The 19,488-nt window shown below is 45.5% G+C and overlaps 1 protein-coding gene across 2 annotated transcripts in view; it reads right to left on the bottom strand.

Annotated features, from left to right (window-relative positions):
- NCOA3 (nuclear receptor coactivator 3) overlaps positions 1 to 19,488 on the bottom strand; it is a 109,514-nt gene that overhangs the window by 14,765 nt on the left and 75,261 nt on the right. The window contains exons 15-21 of one of the 2 annotated variants that reach the window (XM_082272165.1): positions 17,316 to 17,442; positions 17,008 to 17,206; positions 11,899 to 12,201; positions 10,199 to 10,303; positions 8,175 to 8,394; positions 7,871 to 8,036; positions 4,805 to 4,943 (exon numbers count right to left, since the gene is read on the bottom strand). In XM_082272165.1, coding sequence (XP_082128291.1) covers positions 4,805 to 4,943; positions 7,871 to 8,036; positions 8,175 to 8,394; positions 10,199 to 10,303; positions 11,899 to 12,201; positions 17,008 to 17,206; positions 17,316 to 17,442 — 1,259 coding nt within the window. The remainder of the gene's footprint in view (positions 1 to 4,804; positions 4,944 to 7,870; positions 8,037 to 8,174; positions 8,395 to 10,198; positions 10,304 to 11,898; positions 12,202 to 17,007; positions 17,207 to 17,315; positions 17,443 to 19,488) is intronic. The other variant, XM_082272166.1, reaches the window with a different exon arrangement.

The following is a 19,488-nucleotide window of genomic DNA, read 5'->3' as shown; positions in this document are numbered from 1 at the left end:
ACTATAAAAGGCTCATTTTAGTTTTTTTTAACCCCATTATGACAGGTGATACAAAAAAAGCATGCTGCTGCTACTTAACGTCTTAGGCCTGGTTCACACCTATGCGTTTTTTGGTGATTTTTGGCGAGACATGCACTACAATTCATTTACCATGGTTTCCTATAGGACACGTTCACAGCTTTCCTTTTTTTTTTCAGCCGCTGCAAATTTGGAATGAGTCAGGTACTTTTTTCAACGTAAAATGTTTTTTGGGGTCTATTGAACCCAATTTTTTGGGTTCAATAGACTTCAATGGAGATGCTGCAGAAAATAAAATAGTGTGTTTTTTGCTACGATTTGCCTTTTTTTAATCTGCCCGACAACAAATTAGCCCAACAAAAAAAAATAAAAAAGCATAAGAAGTGCAAAATGCAAAAATCAAACAAAATCAGGGGTGCAAAAATGCAAAACGCACCACAGAAACGGATCGAACGCAAACTGCATAGGTGTGAACCGAGCCTTCTGCTGCCCATACATGGATAGATTTTCGGGTGACAATATTCATACGAAAAATCTTTGTACATTCGCTGAATGAAAGGAATGTCATTTGAAATTATTTTACTTGCTTTTAACATTAAGTTTTAAAATGAATGTCATTTCAGAACGAAAACCACATTCACTGCCTGAAAATTCCTTTGACAAAGAAGTTTTCTATTCTGGCCCTTCGAATTTTTACCGTGACTGTGGTAGAAAACGAATGCCGATTTGACCCTACTAACGATTAGAGAATCGAACGAACGTTCTTAAAATGAAAATTTTTTTTGAAGGGAGACATTGTTTATGTATGGCCAGCATAAGTGACAGCAGGCGCAGGACGCTTTTATCAAGCCACCTGCCTATGACAAGGTCGGTCATACATCTTATCTTTTTATGCATACATTTTTTATTATATTTATTTATAAATATATAAATATATTATTTATCAATATTTATATTTATGCATACAGCATATATTTTTGCTGTCTAAAAATAGGCAAAACAGTCTTTCAATTTTTTATTTTTTTTTCTTTAAATAAAAAATGTGATCTTTGAGTCTGATGATATTCACCAGATTCAACCTCTATATATATATATATATATATATATATATATATATATATATATATATATATATATATATATATATATATATCTGTATATAGAGTATATCTCTTCTGTCTGTTATTCTCAGAGTGGATTAGAGATTTTGCTCCCTAACCATATAGTTGGTTATTTATATTTACCACTGCATACAGATATTTTAAAAATAAATTGCTTTTTTTTTTTTAAACTTTACATATTAATCACTATAATAACGGAAGGAATTTCCCCCCCTTAATGACCAGGCCCTATTTTGCAATTCGGCACTGCGTCACTTTAATGGACAATTGCGGTCGTGCGACGCAGTACCCAAATAAAATTGATGTCCGTTTTTTCCCCCCGCACAAATAGAGCTTTCCTTTGGTGGTATTTGATCACCTGTGCGATTTTTATTTTTTTCGCTATAAACAAAAAAAGAGCGACAATTCTGAAAAAAAAAAAAAATATATATATATTTTTCACTTTCTGCTATATACTGTATTTTCTGGCGTATAAGACTACTTTTGAACCTCAAAAAAATCGCCCAAAAATGGGGGGTCGTCTTATACGCCAAGTATAATATCTCCAAGGTAACCTAAGTATAAGTATTACCGGTAGATGAAAATTAGGGGGGGTCGTCTTATATGCCCAGTCGTCTTATACGCCGGAAAATACGGTAACATTCTCAATTTTTTTTTTTTTTTTTTAACATTTTAGGCCAATTTTTTTTCTGCTACATATTTTTGGAAGAAAAAAAAAAAAAAAAAATCGCAATAACCGTATTTTGAATGGTTTGCGCAAATGTTTTCGCGTCAACAAACTGCGGGAAAGATTTATGTCATTTTTATGGGGTTTTTTTTTTTTACTAGTAGTGGCGGCGATCTGCGGTTTATGTACTGTTACTGTAATAATGACACTGGCAGGGAAGGGGTTAACCCTGTGGGTGATCAAGGGATTAAATGTGAGCCTAGGGGAGTGTTTCTAACTGTGGGGGGCGTGGCTTGTGAAATGATCATAGAGACCTGTGATCCTATATAGAAGGATCACAGGCGCTCTGTGACCATTCCAGGGAGAAGAACGGTCGGCTGTGTTTACCTCCCCGCTGCCGAGTGGGGGTGGGAGCGAGGCGGCGCGAGCTGGCCCCCTCGCTGCCACCAGGCGAACGATGTACTGATATGTTGTTTTGCCTGTAGGAGCCACTCTGCCGCCGTATATATATATATATGTTAAGCGGTTGGGAAAAGGTTAACTAAATTTATACACCACACTGTTTCCTTTCTTCTCTCTCAGCGGGGAACGATCGTGGGTGTCAGGCGACAATTGGAGCCGCCTGACCCATGCATCGGCTTCCCCACTGCCGAGTGGGGACGGGAGCGCCCTGGCGGCGGCACGCCCCACCATTAACCACTTCAGCATTGGAATGTTGGCCCCCTTAATGACCAGGCCATTTTTGCGATACGGCACTGCGTTGCTTTAACTGACAATTGCGCGGTCGCGAGACGCAGTACCCAAATAAAATTTATGTATTTTTTTCCCCCCACAAATAGAGCTTTCTTTTGGTGTTTTTTTTACTTATTGCACTATAAAAAAAGGCCAACACTTTAAAAAATAAATATTTTTTACTTTTTGCTATAAAACCCATCCAATCATAAAATTAAAAAAAAAAATCGAATTTCTTTATCAGTTTAGGCCAATTTGCACTCCGCTACATATATTGATTGATTTGCGCAAAAGTTGTAGCGTTTTATTTTTCTAATTGTTTTTAGGGTTAGTAATGGTGGCGATCAGCAATTTTTATCGGGACTGCGACATCTCGGCGGACAAATCGGACAGGAAGTGATACTTTTTGTGGACCAGTGACACCAATAATCAGTGCTATAAATATGCACTGTTACTGTATAAATTACACTAACAGGGAAGGGGGTTAACATCAGGGGGCGATCAAAGAATGTGCTCCTAGGGAGTGCTTTCTAACTGTGGGGGGGAACATTGACTGCAGGAAGAGAGAGATCTGTGTTCCTGATTAGTAGGAATGCAAGATCTCTTTCTTTCTGTCTGAAAGTGGTGGTCTTCCTTTTTACTAGTTATGGCAGTGATTTTTAGTGGAACTGCGACATTGTGGCATACAGATCGGACTCCTAACTGACATTTTTGGGGGTATCAGTGACATTACTACAGTAATCAGTGCTAAAAATATGCACTGTTACTGTACTGACACTGGCAGGGAAGGGGTTAACAACCCTGTGGGTGATCAAGTTGTTAAATGTGAGCATAGGGGAGTGTTTCTAACTGTATGGGGGCGTGGCTTTTGAAATGACCATAGAGACCTGTGTTCCTATATAGAAGGATCACAGGGGCTCTGTGATCATTCCAGGGAGAACGGTCAGCTGTGTTTACAACAGTCGACTGTCCTCTCTCAGCGGGGAACGATCGCAGGTGTCAGTCGGAGCGCCTAACTCGTGCATCGACTTCCCCGCTGCGGTGTGAGACAGGAGCGCGCCGCCAGCAGCGCGCTCTCGCCCCCTAGCTGCCACCAGGCGAGCAATGTACCAATATGCTGTTTTGCCTGTAGGAGCCACTCTGCCGCCGTGTATATATATATATATATATATATATATATATATATATATATATATATATATATATATATATATATATATATATATATATATATGTAGTAAGCCAGGGGTGTCCAAACTATGGCCCTCCAACTGTTCAGGAACTACAATTCCCATCATGCCTAGCCATGTCTGTGAATGTCAGAGTTTTACAATGCCTCATGGGACGTGTAGTTCCGCAACAGCTGGGGGGCTATAGTTTGGACACCCCCTGTAATAAGCTGTTTTCTCTCTCAGCGCGGAGCGATCGCGGGTGTCAGGCGGCAGTCGGAGCCGCCTGATCCATGCATCGGCTTCCCCGCTGCCGTGTGGGGCAGGAGCGTGCCGCCAGCAGCACACACTCGCCCCCTAGCTGCCTGCTACGTCGGTTTGCCTGGGAGAGCCACCCTGCCGCAGGAAAAAGGCGGCGTGTGGTCAGCAAGCGGTTAAAGAAAAAAAAAAAAAAATCCGGAAATCCTCTTAATTGCCAGATGAAGGTCTGCAGCCGTTTACAGTGAAGCCAAAAAAAAAAAACTTTTTTAAATTTTTGGTTGGAGCGGGGAAGGATCAGACACCCCTGTAAGCTTTCTGTTATCTTTAATCTCTTTAGAAAGATTTCCCCCTCACTTCCTGTCCTGGTGACCCCAGTTTCAACAAGACAGGAAGTGAGCGAAAATCTGCCACAGGGACAGAATAAAAGGAAAAGCATTTTTATATGTAAAACTGATGGAGAATTGTCCTCACTTCCTGTCTGGGAAAAAAAAAAAGTCATTACAGGAAGTGGGAGGAGTCTCGCTAAATAGACTTCCTGGATGACAAGGAAAACCTGACAGGGGTTCTAATCCTTCTCCACTCAGATCTAACAACATACCTTTTACAGATCTAGAAGCCTTGGTAACCGAACTGAATTTTACATGTAAAATGCAACAAAATAACCCCCAGGTGGAAAATTCTGTGGTAGAAGAAATTAAAAGAATAATACTTTGGTGAATTGACCCCCGAAGAGTAACAAAAAAAGGGGTGCATAGGAAGAGGAAGGGTGCAAGGAAAGACGTGTGTGGTAACAGCCAGATTTAGTCCTGGTGGTAGTTGTATGAAATTCCAATCACCTGGTCCGGTCCCATCGGAATGCCCGACATGGGCAAGGAGTTCATAGCCATTTGCCCCATATGGCTACCATTACTGTTCATGTGCATTATGTTGTAGGTGCCGGGATTGGCCTGGTGGCTGTACTGCTGCGGGAACGAGCTGCAAAGACACAATTGCTGCCATCAGTAACGGATTCATCATCACTAACAGACAATAACCCGGTGATGGGGAACCTTGGCACCCCAGATGCCTGAGCATCATGGGAAATGTAGTTCCAAAACATCTGGGCTGCCAAGGTTCACCATCACTGCAATAACCCATGAATGGGAAGGTGGGGAGTGCTAAAGGGGTTACCTTCATGCATTCGTTCTGCTCCCCTCCACAGCCCCTCTCCCTAACACCGGAGCTCCCTCTCGATCCAGTGATGTGCACGAGAGCTTCGGCTGCCCAGGAACTCCCTCACCTTATTGGCTGAGACAGTAGCGAGAGCCGTTGGGAGGCGGGGCAGAGCCGTGGCTCTATGTGTCTTATGGATGCATAGAACGTGGCAAGGGAGCAAGCACCCACCAGTCCCCCATAGCAAGCGGCTTGCTAATTGGGGGGGGGGGGGGGGCACTGGTCAAGTGGGAGCACCCAGGAGACCTGAGAAGAGGAGGGGCTGCTCTGTGCAAAACTGCTACGCAAAGCAGGTAAGTAGAACGTGTTTGGTGTTAAAAAAAAAAAAAAAAATGTATTTAAAATATTTAAATTAAATTTAAATATTTAATATTTTAAATTTGTTAAGTAGAACATGTTTGTTAATTAAAAAAAAGAAAAATTAAAATATTAAATAATTTAAATATTTAATATTTTAAATATTTATTAAGTAGAACATCTTTGTTAATTTTAAAAAAATGTATTTAAAATATTAAATATTTAAACTAAATTTCAATTAAAATATTTAATATTTTAAATATTTATTAAGTAGAACGTTTGTTGTTAAAAAAAAAATGTATTTAAAATATTAAATATTTAAATTAAAATATTTAAAAAATTTATTAAGTAGAACATGTTTGTTAATTTAAAAAAAATGTTTATTTAAAATATTACATATTTAAATAAAATTTATTTAAAATTTTAAATATTTATTAAGTAGAACATGTTTGTGGATTTAAAAAAAATATTTAAAATATTAAATATTTAAATTAAATTTATTTAAAATATTTAATATTTTAAATATTTAAAAAAAAAATATATCACTTTAAATTGATTTTAAATAATTATTATTTTTTTTTTTTTACCACTTTAGGACTGCTCATGTTGCTGATACTGCAGCAAGGTGGCAGCCCTGGGTGTGGCGACGTAGACCTACGTCGCTGGATTGCTCCCTGTCTCGGTGGCGCGTGCGCGCCGCCGGAGGCTCACTCCCGCTGTGTTTAGACACAGCGGGAGTCAGGCAGTAGGACGAGAGGGGGCGATCACCGCCTCTCTTCCCCGATCATCGGGGAAAGACTGAGAAAATCCGCCCGCTTGTGTAAACAAAGCAGGCGGATCTTCTCTGTGACAGACAGGGACAGATCACAGGATTCAGCATAGCTCAACCTGCGATCTGTGTCTGTGTCACACAACCCCCTCCCCCCTCACACATCAGTAAGCATGAGGCACACAGTTAACCCCTTCCCTGCCAGTGACATTAGTACAGTGACAGTGCATATTTTTAGCACTGATTACTGTAGTAATGTCACTGGTCCCCCCAAAAGTGTCAAAAAATGTTAGTTAGGGGTCCGATCTGTCCGCCGCAATGTCGCAGTCCCGCAAAAAAAAAAAATCGCCGCCATTACTAGTAAAAAAAAAACAATAAAAATTACAAATCTTTCCCGTAGTTAGTAACTTTTGCGCAAACCAATCAAAATACGCTTATTGAGATTTTTTTTTACCAAAAATATGTAGCAGAAAACAAATTGGCCTAAAATGTTAAAAAAATTTGATTTATAATTTTTTTTTTTTTTGGGGAATGTTATATATCAGAATGTGAAAAATATATATATTTTTTTTTCAAAATTGTCGCTCTTTTTAAAAAAATAAAATAAAAAAATCGCACAGGTGATCAAACACCACCAAAAGAAAGCTCTGTTTGTGGGGGGGGAGACGTAAATTCCATTTGGGTACAGCGTCGCATGACCGCGCAATTGTCCGATAAATTAACGCAGTGCCGAATCGCAAAATATGGCCTGGTCAGGAAGGGGGGTAAAATCTTCCGGTCTTAAAGTGGATAAAAATACACTCATTGAGAATTTTTTCGTAGCTAAATAAATACATTTTGGCCTAAATATATGACAAAAATTGAGGCTACATTCACACCTGAGCGTAGCGTTTTCGCGCGTTTTTTTTACCGCGATTTACAGGCGTTTTTTGTGCAGGCGTTTTTAGATTGAATAGAGACCAATGGAAAACGCCTGTAATCTGCCCAAAAAGAAGCTCATGTACTTTTTTGAGCGTTGGGCGTTTTGCTTACAGCGTCAAAACGCTCAGATGTGAACAGGGGCCATTGAAATGAATAGGATTTGTCTTGTTGGGCGTTTTGAGAGCTGATCCTAGAGCAGAAAAACTCCCCAAAAACGCCCCAAAACGCCTACATGTGAACGGAGCCTTAATATATTGGATATTTTTTAACAGTCAAAGTAGAAAATGTCAATTTTTTGCAAATTTTTTTTACTCTTTTTATTTATACCGCAAAAAATAAAAAGCACAGCGGTGATCAAATACCACCAAAAGAAAGCTCTGTTTGTGGGGAAAAAAGGACGTCAATTTCATTTGGGTGCAGCATCGCACAACTGCGCAATTGTCTGTTAAAGTCGCACAGTGCCAAGTTGAAAAAAGTGGCCTGAATGTTAAGCAGGAAAATCCTACGGGCCTAAAGTGGTTTAATAACAAACATGTTCTGCTTACCTGTTTGTGTAGTAGTTTTGCACCACTGGATCTAGAGGTGGCTCAGGTAAGTATGGGGGGGGGGGGGGGGAGCTACAGCACACAGAAGGTAAAAAAACCTTGAGCGTTTGGAACAACTCACTGGCACCCCCTGAGAGGTGCATGCTGGGAGCACTTACCTGGGCCTCGCTATATTTCCTGACGGCCAGCCCTTCATGTCAGGTGACTGGTACATCTGTGTCGGCTGAGGGTGGGGGTTCTGTGTCGGAGGCATACGAGATGTCATCATGGGGTTCGGGGGGCTGGAAACCCTTCCAAAGGTGGGATCGGCTTGCTGATTCATTCCTGAAAGGCAGAACATATTTTTACTAACATAAAGAAGGTACGGGGGATGAGCAGAGAGAGATTATCATTGGAAGACCCGTGTATGATAGGGATCTACAATTACCATTCCCTATTTGAAAAGGGCAGGGGGACGCTTACCGTAGTTAGGTGGGTAGGAGAACTGCTGGGGAGGAGCCTGAGGCATGGGAGGTCCAGCCAGGGGGTTCTCCATACTGGCAGAAGCGGTCACATTGGGAGGAGGGCTAAAGCCCTGCGGCTGCCCCTGTTGCATAATCAAGGCCATCCTCTGCTGGCGGATCTGGTGGCTGAGAAGCTCCCGGTTCCTCTGAGCGACCATTTGAGCATTCAGAAATCCCTGCTGTAAAAGGAAGAGGTGTCAGCGCTGTTTAAAACATCCAATAAACCGTCCATGCTGTGTGTTAATGTGTACAACAAGCAATTGTATCTTCCCATTACACAGAACCCCTCCCCCAGGATCGAAGTGCTGCCTTTTACACACAATGCCCAGGCTCTCTGCTCCACTCCCCCTGGATCGCACTGCTGCCTTATACACACAATGCCTTGGCTCTCTGCCAACCTCCCCCTGGATCGCACTGCTGCCTTATACACACAATGCTCCGGCTCTCTGCCAACCTCCCCCTGGATCGCACTGCTGCCTTATACACACAATGCTCCGGTTCTCTGCCCCACTCCCCCTGGATCGCACTGCTGCCTTATACACACAATGCCCTGGCTCTCTACCCCACTCCCCTGGATGGCACTGCTGCCTTATACACACAATGCCCTGGCTCTCTACCCCACTCCCCTGGATGGCACTGCTGCCTTATACACACAATGCTCTGGCTCTCTGCCACCCTCCCCCTGGATCGCACAGCTACCTTATACACACACACACAATGCTCCTCCTCTCTGCCCCCCTCCCCCTGGATCACTCTGCTGCCTTGAACACACAAAGCTCCTCCTTTCTGCCCCCTACCCCTGGTTCGCACTGCTGCTTTATACACACAATGCTCCGACTCTCTGCTCCCCTCCCCCTGGATCACTCTGCTGCCTTATACACATAATGCTCCTCTCTGCCCCACTCCCCCTGGATCGCACTGCTGCCTTATACACACAATGCCCAGGCTCTCTGCCCCACTCCCCTGGATCGCACTGCTGCCTTATAGACATAATGCCCTGGCTCTCTGCCAACCTCCCCCTGGATCGCACTGCTGCCTTATACACACAATGCTCCGGATCTCTGCCCCCCTTCCCCTGGATCGCACTGCTGCCTTATACATACAATGCTCTGGCTCTCTACCCCACTCCCCTGGACCGCACTGCTGCCTTATACACACAATGCCCTGGCTCTCTATCCCACTCCCCTGGATCGCACTGCTGCCTTATACACACAATGCTCCGGCTCTCTGCCACCCTCCCCCTGGATCGCAGAGCTACCTTATACACACACAATGCTCCTCCTCTCTGCCCCCCTCCCCCTGGATCACTCTGCTGCCTTGAACACACAAAGCTCCTCCTTTCTGCCCCCTACCCCTGGTTCGCACTGCTGCTTTATACACACAATGCTCCAACTCTCTGCACCCCTCCCCCTGGATCACTCTGCTGCCTTATACACATAATGCTCCTCTCTGCCCCACTCCCCCTGGATCGCACTGCTGCCTTGAACACACAAAGCTCCTCCTTTCTGCCCCCCCCCCCCCGGTACGCACTGCTGCTTTATACACACAATGCTCTGACTCTCTGCTCCCCTCCCCCTTGATCACTCTGCTGCCTTATACACACAATATTCCGGTTCTCTGCCCCCCCTCACCCTGGATCACACTGCTGCCTTATACACACAATGCTCCGGCTCTGCATTACACAGACTCATTATTGGATCTCACCTCCTTATCCAGCCATGTGCTCAAGCTCTGTGCTCCCTCCCACAGCCTGTACTCAAGGATGCCATAGGAAGTCCCCTCCTCCACCTCACGCTTTCTGCACTACTCCAGGCGCCTCCCTCTGAGTTTACAGGAGTCAGAACCACAGAGGCGGCATCGGGTATCAATACATTAGTGGTTGCTGGTTTAGAACAAGGACATATACTTCCGACAATACAACAACTGGAGACCTACAAAAGCCATGACAAAGGACACTGAAACAGAGAAAAGACTGAGACTCACCTGTGAGGGTACAGGCATCTGCATACCAGGCCGCATAACCCCAGCGCCGCTCGCGTTCATACCTTCTACCTTCATCTCAAGTGCTTGTCTGCTTTGGTTCAAAAACTGTGGAGTGAAAGAAAGAGGATTATTCCTTCTCACCCTTTTAGGAGGAATACAGCAGTATTCTCAAATCATGGATTGTACTGTATATAGGATCATTGTGGGTGACATAATATTATAGAGCACCAAAAGTTTGCACAGATGGTTTACAATATAAAGGGGGACAGTACAGTTACGATACACTTTAATATAGAAGGATTAAGAGGGGTCCCTCCTAATCAATCCAAAAAATTTTCCCTCCTACAATCTAAAAAGGAAAAAAAAAAAAAAATACAAAAAAGAGAATAGCTGTGGGGGATTGGCTGATGGAGGTGATCAAAGCACAGTTTTTAGGTGGAGGTCTGATAGGCTTCCCTGAATAGGGAGCTGTGGGAGGACGGCGGGGTAGGGTGGCTGGAGGAAGGCAGGGTAGGGTGGCTGGAGGAAGGCGGGGTAGGGTGGCTGGAGGAAGGCGGGGTAGGGTGGCTGGAGGAAGGCGGGGTAGGGTGGCTGGAGGACGGCGGGGTAGGGTGGCTGGAGGACGGCGGGGTAGGGTGGCTGGAGGACGGCGGGGTAGGGTGGCTGGAGGACGGCGGGGTAGGGTGGCTGGAGGACGGCGGGGTAGGGTGGCTGGAGGTGGAGGAAGGCGGGGTAGGGTGGCTGGAGGAAGGCAGGGTAGGGTGGCTGGAGGAAGGCGGGGTAGGGTGGCTGGAGGAAGGCGGGGTAGGGTGGCTGGAGGTGGAGGACGGCGGGGTAGGGTGGCTGGAGGTGGAGGACGGCGGGGTAGGGTGGCTGGAGGAAGGCGGGGTAGGGTGGCTGGAGGACGGCGGGGTAGGGTGGCTGGAGGACGGCGGGGTAGGGTGGCTGGAGGACGGCGGGGTAGGGTGGCTGGAGGACGGCGGGGTAGGGTGGCTGGAGGACGGCGGGGTAGGGTGGCTGGAGGACGGCGGGGTAGGGTGGCTGGAGGACGGCGGGGTAGGGTGGCTGGAGGACGACGGGGTAGGGTGGCTGGAGGACGACGGGGTAGGGTGGCTGGAGGACGACGGGGTAGGGTGGCTGGAGGACGACGGGGTAGGGTGGCTGGAGGACGACGGGGTAGGGTGGCTGGAGGACGACGGGGTAGGGTGGCTGGGGGACGACGGGGTAGGGTGGCTGGGGGACGACGGGGTAGGGTGGCTGGGGGACGACGGGGTAGGGTGGCTGGGGGACGACGGGGTAGGGTGGCTGGGGGACGACGGGGTAGGGTGGCTGGGGGACGACGGGGTAGGGTGGCTGGGGGACGACGGGGTAGGGTGGCTGGGGGACGACGGGGTAGGGTGGCTGGGGGACGACGGGGTAGGGTGGCTGGGGGACGGCGGGGTAGGGTGGCTGGAGGACGGCGGGGTAGGGTGGCTGGAGGACGGCGGGGTAGGGTGGCTGGAGGACGGCGGGGTAGGGTGGCTGGAGGACGGCGGGGTATCGCAGGGAAAGGTGAGTTTTAAAATATAAAACAGATTTCCATGCAAAACAATGTAGCGCTTTTAGCACAGAAATCCTGACATAATCAGACCACCAGGGAGGTTAAGTGTAACCCTGCTGATGTAAACGGTGCAGTCCTGGAAAACAAAGCTCACACTCACCTGCTGTCCTTGGAGCCTTTGTTGTAGCTGCATCCGTAGCTGTTTGGGGATGTTGGTTCGGGGCCTCATGAGAGTGGCCCTAGGGTGCATTCCTTGCATTTGGAAATTTCCTTGCTGCTGGCCCATCTGGCTCATCATAGAGTTGAACTGAGGGTGCTGTCCCTGCATGCTATTGAAGCCCCCGGCCTGCATTGCGGACCCCTGTCCTGCATACTGCTGTCCATACATTGGGGGCTTCTGGTCTATCAGCACTGGGGAGTCTTGCGGCTGGAAGGCATCAGGTTGGGCGTCTATAGCCTGGCCCTGCGTAAGGAAAAAAAAAAAAAAAAAAAAAAAACAGACTTAGTGGGAAGGATGAGGGTGGTTTTATTCCTATAAAATGTGTGTTAACATATAAAGGAACATTCAGACTGGGTTCAAATACACTATATTGTCAAAAGTATTGGGACGCCTGCCTTTACACACACATGAACTTTAATGGCATCCCAGTCTTAGTCCGTAGGGTTCAATATTGAGTTGGCCTACCCTTTGCAGCTATAACAGCTTCAACTCTTCTGGGAAGGCCGTCCACAAGGTTTAGGAGTGTCTATGGGAATGTTTCACCATTCTTCCAAAAGGGCATTTGTGAGGTCAGGCACTGATGCTGGACTAGAAGGCCTGGATTGCCATCTGCGCTCTAATTCATCCCAGAGGTTTTCTATCGGGTTGAGGTCAGGACTCTGTGCAGGCAAGTCAAGTTCCTCCACCCCAAACTCACTCATCCGTGTCTTTATGGTTGGTGCTTTGTGCACTGGTCCAAATCATTTGGTGGAGGGGGGGGGGGGATTATGGTGCGGGGGTTGTTTTTCAGGGGTTGGGCTTGGCCCCTTAGTTCCAATGAAGGGAACTCTTAAGGTGTCAGCATACCAAGACTTTTTGGACAATTTCATGCTCCCAACTTTGTGGGAGGAGTTTAGGGATGGCCCCTTCCTGTTCCAACATGACTGCGCACCACTGCACAAAGCAAGGCCTGGCTTGAAGTCTCCGCGTGGCTTCATCCCAAAGGTGTTCTATCAGGTTGAGGTCTGGACTCTGTGCAGGACAGTCAAGTTCCTTCCCCCCAAACTCATTCATCCATGTCTTTATGGACCTTGCTTTTTGGACAAGAAGGCCTAGTCTGCACTCTAATTCATCCCAAAGGTGTTCAATCGGGTTGAGGTCAGGACTCTGTGCAGGCCAGTCAAGTTCCTCCACCCCAAACTCGCTCATCCATGTCTTTATGGACCTTGCTTTGTGCACTGGTCCAAATCATTTGGTGGAGGAAGGGTCATGGTGTTAGGTTGGGCTTGGCCCCTTAGTTCCAGTGAAGGGCATTCTTAAGGCGTCAGCATGCCAAGACATTTTGGACAATTTTATGCTCCCAACTTTGTGGGAGGAGTTTGGGGATGTCCCCTTCCTGTTCCAACATGACTGCACACCAGTGCACAAAGCAAGGTCCAACGAAATGAAACAAAATTTACTTCCTTTTCTTCAATGAACGAAAACTGAACTAAAATTTTCGGGGGGAAAAAACGGCTAAATCTGCGTCTGTGTAATTCGTTCAAACCTTAAAGTGTTACTAAACCCACAACAGTAAAATTAGTCTTGAATTAGTGCAGTAAAGCATGCTGGTTATACTCACTGTGGAACCTAAGGAGTTAATCCGCTGCATTGTGGAAAAAGTCGGTTTGATCCGCTCTTCTCTGATCCTCCCTTTCTTCCACTGTCCCCAATCCATCTCCTGATAAGACAGAGCCTTTACAGTCACTCTGCACATACTCAATTTGGTGCGTATTGCTAACGTTTTTTATATATTTTTTTATCTTGGGAGGGTGTAATGTGATCGGCACAGGGGCCAGTCGGCACTGTCCAGAATGTCAGGGGCCATGCAGCCTCATAGGACAGTCAGAGGAGAATGAAAACTCCTCCTACAAGCTTTAAGCAGACACTGATAGAAGTCACAAGACTGCTATATATTGCTGATGGGAAAAGTTATTTAGCAGTTTATATTTACTAAAACAATGACATTTCCATGTGCTGTGCACTGTTGGAGACCAGTAATAGTGAATACAGGGCTCCTGGGTTTAGTAACACTTTAACCACATAACGATCGCCCTATAGCAGGTTTACTGCTACAGGGCGGCCGTTCTGTGCAGAATGGCGTATATATACGTGATTCTATAATCCCGCCAGTGGGGGGCGCGTGTGCGCTGCTTTCGGTGACATTGTGAAGCCTATCAGTGGGTGCCGGCCAATGGATGTCTGCTGGCACCCGCCGATCGTCAGAAAGAGAGGCTGGATGGAGCTCTGCCTATGTGGACAAGGGGGAAGTGATAGATTTTCTTTCCCTCTCTTAGTGAGAAGCACCGCATAAGTCGACTAAAATCTCCAGTACATTTTAGTTGACTAAAATAATTGTAGTCGACTTAAATCGAATGGCTTTAGTTAACCACTTGCAGACCGCCGCAAGTACGTTTCAATGACGATGACGATGCAATGGTCAGTTAAAAGTAACGCAGTGCCGTATCGCAAAAAATGGCCTGGTCACGAAGGGGGGTAATTCTTCCAGAGGTAAGGTGGTTAAATACACCCTAAAACATTTTTAAAAATCATAAACATGTTATACTTACCTGCTCTGTGCAATGGTTCTGCACAGAGCAGCCCCGATCCTCCTCTCTTCGAATGCCCCGCCGGCGCTCTTGGCCCCTGAGTGCCCCCATAGCAAGGTGCTGGCTATGGGGGGGGGGGAGGGGGACTCATGTGTCCATAAGACACACAAACAGCTGGGCTCCGCCCCACCTTTGTCCCTCCTCACTAGCTGTGATTGACAGCCGATGGGGCTCCTTCTGTTGTCTCTGAGCCAATGAGGAAGGAGAGACCCGGGAGAGCAGCTGCTCTCTAGATCGAGACCAGGCTCAGCTAAGTATTAGGGGACGGGTGGGGGCGGCGAGGGAAGCTGCATGCAGATTTTACTTTCATACATAGAATGCAATAAAGTACAACTAAAGCAGGCATGTCCAACCTGCGGCCCGGAAACCGCAGGCAATGCGGCCCAGTGCCCGATGATAATTTTTTTTTGTTTTTGCTAGGGAGGAAGGAATTTGAGTCGGGGGCACAGCCACGGAGGCTGCCTCGGAGGGGTTCATCCGCGTTTTATTACTTATATACCTTAACTATAGTATATATTTTATATGCAGGCCGGGAAAATTTCTCTACACTCATAGTGGCCCAGAGAAGCCAAAAGGTTGGACACCCATAAACTAAAGGCAAAACTTTTTTTTTTTAAGTTTTAGATAGAATGGAGAGGGATTAGAATATCTGTCAGTGCCCCCGTTAGGGAGATTCATCCTCTCTCTTTGTCCTGTTTACTGTCATCATTGAAAGTAAAAGAAAATTCCAAATTTTGGGTTGTCCACAGAAAAGTGATAGAGGGAAAATCTTCCAATGGGGGACACTAGTTCTGGTGAACTGGGGGTCCCCAATAAATTCCCTGAATTTTCAGGGATTTCCTCCCACTTCCTGTTTGGCTACAGGACAGGAAGTGAAAGGAAATCTCCGCAATGAAACAGATGGCGAAAAACAAAATTAGACAGGGGTTATATTCCTCAATTACTCCAAAATTGCCTATAGTTCTACTTTAACCACTTTACCACCGGAGGATTTTGCTGTCTTACGTCCAGGCCACTTTTTGCGATTCGGCACTGTGCGACTTTAACTGACAATTGCGCGGTCATGCAATACCGTACTCAAACAAAATTTACGTCTTTTTTTCCCCACAAACAGAGCTTTCTTTTGGTGGTATTTGATCACCTGTGCGATTTTCATTTTTTTTGCGATATTAATAAAAAAAGCGACAATTTTGAAAAAACAACAATATTTTTCTACTTTGACAGTTAAAAAATATCCAATATTTTCAATTTTTGTCATATATTTAGGCCAAAATGTATTTAGCTACATGTCTTTGACAAAAAAATTCTCAATGAGCATATTTTTAACCGCTTTAAGACCGGAAGATTTTACCCCATTCCTGACCAGGCCATATTTTGCGATTCGGCACTGCGTAACTTTAACAGACAATTGCGCGGTCGTGCGGCGCTGTACCCAAATTAAATACGTCCTTTTTTCCTCCCACAAACAGAGCTTTCTTTTGGTGGTATTTGATCACCTGTGCGATTTTTACTTTTTATGCTATAAACAAAAAAAGAGCAACAATTTTGAAAAAATAATATTTTTCAAATGTTTTTATATGAAATTACCCCCCAAAAAAATGTAAAAATCTAAATTTGTTAACATTTTAGGCCAATTTGTTTTCTGCTACATATATTTGGTAAAAAAAAAAAAAAAAATCGCAATAAGCGTATTTTGATTGGTTTGCGCAAAAGTTATTGCGTTTACTAACTAAGGGAAAGATTTCTGTCATTTTTATTGTTTTTTTTTTTAACTAGTAATGGCGGCGATCTGCGATTTTTTTTGCGGGACTGCGACTTTGCAGCGGACAGATCAGACTGACATTTTTGACACTTTTGGGGTTTACCAGTGACATTACTACAGTAATCAGTGCTATACATATGCACTGTTACTGTAAAAATGACACTGGCAGGGAAGGGGTTAACTTTATTAGAGAGCAAGGGGTTAAGTGTGTCCCTAGGGGCGTGATTCTAACTGTAAAGGGGCGTGGCATTTGAGGTAACCACAGAGACATATGATCCTACATAGCAGGACCGTATGATCTCTGCAGTTACACCAGGGAGAATGACAGACGGCTTTGTTTATATCAGCCGCCTGCCTTTCTCCCTCTCCAGCGGGAGATCGCGAGTGACCGGCGGACATCGGAACCACTGGTCACTCGCGCGGGGATGCCCGTGAAAGAGCGGCGGCGCGCTGGCCCCCTATTGGCTCGCAGGCGAGTGACGTACCCATACGTCACTTTGCCTGCACGGGGCTGACCGCTGCAGTATATGTACTTGCGGCGGTTGGCAAGTGGTTAATATTGGAAAAGCATAGCATCCTCAATTCAAGGGTACCTCTCTTTTTCTATAGACTACAAGCACTGGTTCTGGAAAAGCGCTCTCTACTCCTACACACAAATACCTGGTTGACCAGCTCAGGGATCCCCAGGGCGCGATCGATTTCCTCCAATCCAGTTGGATCTGTATTGCTCAGAAGGGTGTGGAGTTGGTCCAGGAGAGCGATCTCGTCAGTCTGCCCCTCCACGGTTGACGGAGGACAAAGGAGGTCATCCAGAGAACTCCTTCCAAGCTGCCTGGAAGACGAAGTCGGCAGAGAGATTCTGTAGGGGTGTAAAGGACAGAAGTCCATGAAGTCACAATGACCGCAGTGTGACAACAAACAAACACAGACTTGACTCGCGCCATCGGTTTCCCCAGAACATGCCTCACCTGTTCTGAGATCCACTCGGCCCCTGCTCCATGGCCATTATACTGTCTGGCCAGGAGCCCCCAGGGTTTGAAGGCGCTTGCTGACCATAAGGGCTGGATCCCATGCCCATCGCCATCTCATTAGGCCCTAAAAAGCAAAAAGGGTTCATTATATCATTATCTTTGTAACTCATTCCTCAATACATTTACTAAACATTCATAACTAATATATATTTATTGCTTTATAGACGGTGATCCTCAATCAGATTCATTTTTTAACACTTGCTCTCCATACTATAAAGTCAATAATACTAAAGAAAATAACTATCCAAAAAGAGCCAATCCATTATCTCCATTATTTCCCAGCAACTGGTTACCCAATTCGATTTTTTATCATGATGTACAAAATGTTGACATTGAAAAGACTCCATTTAGGGCAAAGTGACACATTTTCTTGAAAAGTCACCCCTGCCCACTTGTTCTAAAAGCTCCATTCAGCCAAATATACCCGGGGCTACTAGGTACATCAAGCATCGGACCTCTCTTTACTCCTAGGATGCAATGCCCTGGCCTGAGCTGCCAATCGGTGAGGGACGGGAGGATATAAACCTTGTGCGGGTTCTATGACAAGAGGAACTGAGCGGCGAGGGAGCCGGGTAAAAACTATAAATATAAGTGGGCATTTCAAGAGAACCGGTCACTTTTATATTCACATGCATATAAAACTAAAAAACCTTTATTTTAGTACTGTGTTCTGGCCACCAATAAAGTGGGCCTCCTCTGTGTCTGGGTGGATGTCGGGGGTCTCAGACGACCTTCTGTTTAATTTTCTAACCAGCTGTACTGACGAGAAAAGGTGAAGCTAAGTTAGAGGTTTGGAGGGAAAATTAGATTTCTGTACTCAACGTAAATTCTGTTTCTTGGAGTCCATTGAGGAACAGAGTTTGATGGTAATCTGCAACCTGGGCTATAAGGCCACCCACAAAACAAATTGTCACCAGGCGTATAGAAAGATGGCCACCCCCCCCCCCCCCGGGCTATAACACCTCCCATAACGCCTCCCAAGGCATATGATGTAGCAAGCAGTCCAAAAACGGGAAGAGAACATTATTATTTATGGTAAGGGAGCTGTGTCCTTCAATGGACTACAAGCAAAGGATCACCATGTATAAATACATAAGGGGGGGGGGGATATGATCTCCATGTATAAATACATAAGGGGGATATGATCTCCATGTATAAATACATAGGGGGGGGGGGGATATGATCTCCATGTATAAATACATAAGGGGGGGGGGGGGGGGGAGATATGTTCTCCATGTATGATCACCATGTATAATACATAAGGGGGGGATATGATCACCATGTATAAATACATACGGGGGGATATGATCACCATGTATAAATACATAAGGGGGGATATGATCACCATGTATAAATACATAAGGGGGGATATGATCACCATGTATAAATACATAAGGGGGATATGATCTCCATGTATAAATACATAAGGGGGGATATGATCTCCATGTATAAATATATAAGGAGGGATATGATCTCCATGTATAAATACATAAGGGGGGATATGATCTCCATGTATAAATACATACGGCGGGGGGGGATATGATCTCCATGTATAAATACATAAGGGGGGATATGATCTCCATGTATAAATACATACGGCGGGGGGGGATATGATCTCCATGTATAAATACATAAGGGGGGATATGATCTCCATGTATAGATACATAAGGGGGGGTATGATCTCCATGTATAGATACATAAGGGGGGGTATGATCTCCATGTATAATTACATAAGGGGGGATATGATCTCCATGTATAGATACATAAGGGGGGGTATGATCTCCATGTATAATTACATAAGGGGGGGGGGGATATGTTCTCCATGTATAAATACATAAGGGGGGGGATATGATCTCCATGTATAAATACATAAGGGGGGGGGGATATGATCTCCATGTATAAATACATAAGGGGGGGTATGATCTCCATGTATAAATACATAAGGGGGGGGGGATATGATCTCCATGTATAAATACATAAGGGGGGGGGGATATGATCTCCATGTATAAATACATAAGGGGGGGGGTATGATCTCCATGTATAAATACATAAGGGGGGGATATGATCACCATGTATAAATACATAAGGGGGGGGATATGATCACCATGTA

The sequence above is a fragment of the Pelophylax lessonae genome (assembly GCF_965119305.1).
Source record: "Pelophylax lessonae genome assembly, chromosome: 11".
In the NCBI taxonomy this organism is placed as follows: Eukaryota; Metazoa; Chordata; class Amphibia; order Anura; family Ranidae; genus Pelophylax; species Pelophylax lessonae.
This window is presented reverse-complemented; position numbering and strand designations above follow the sequence as displayed.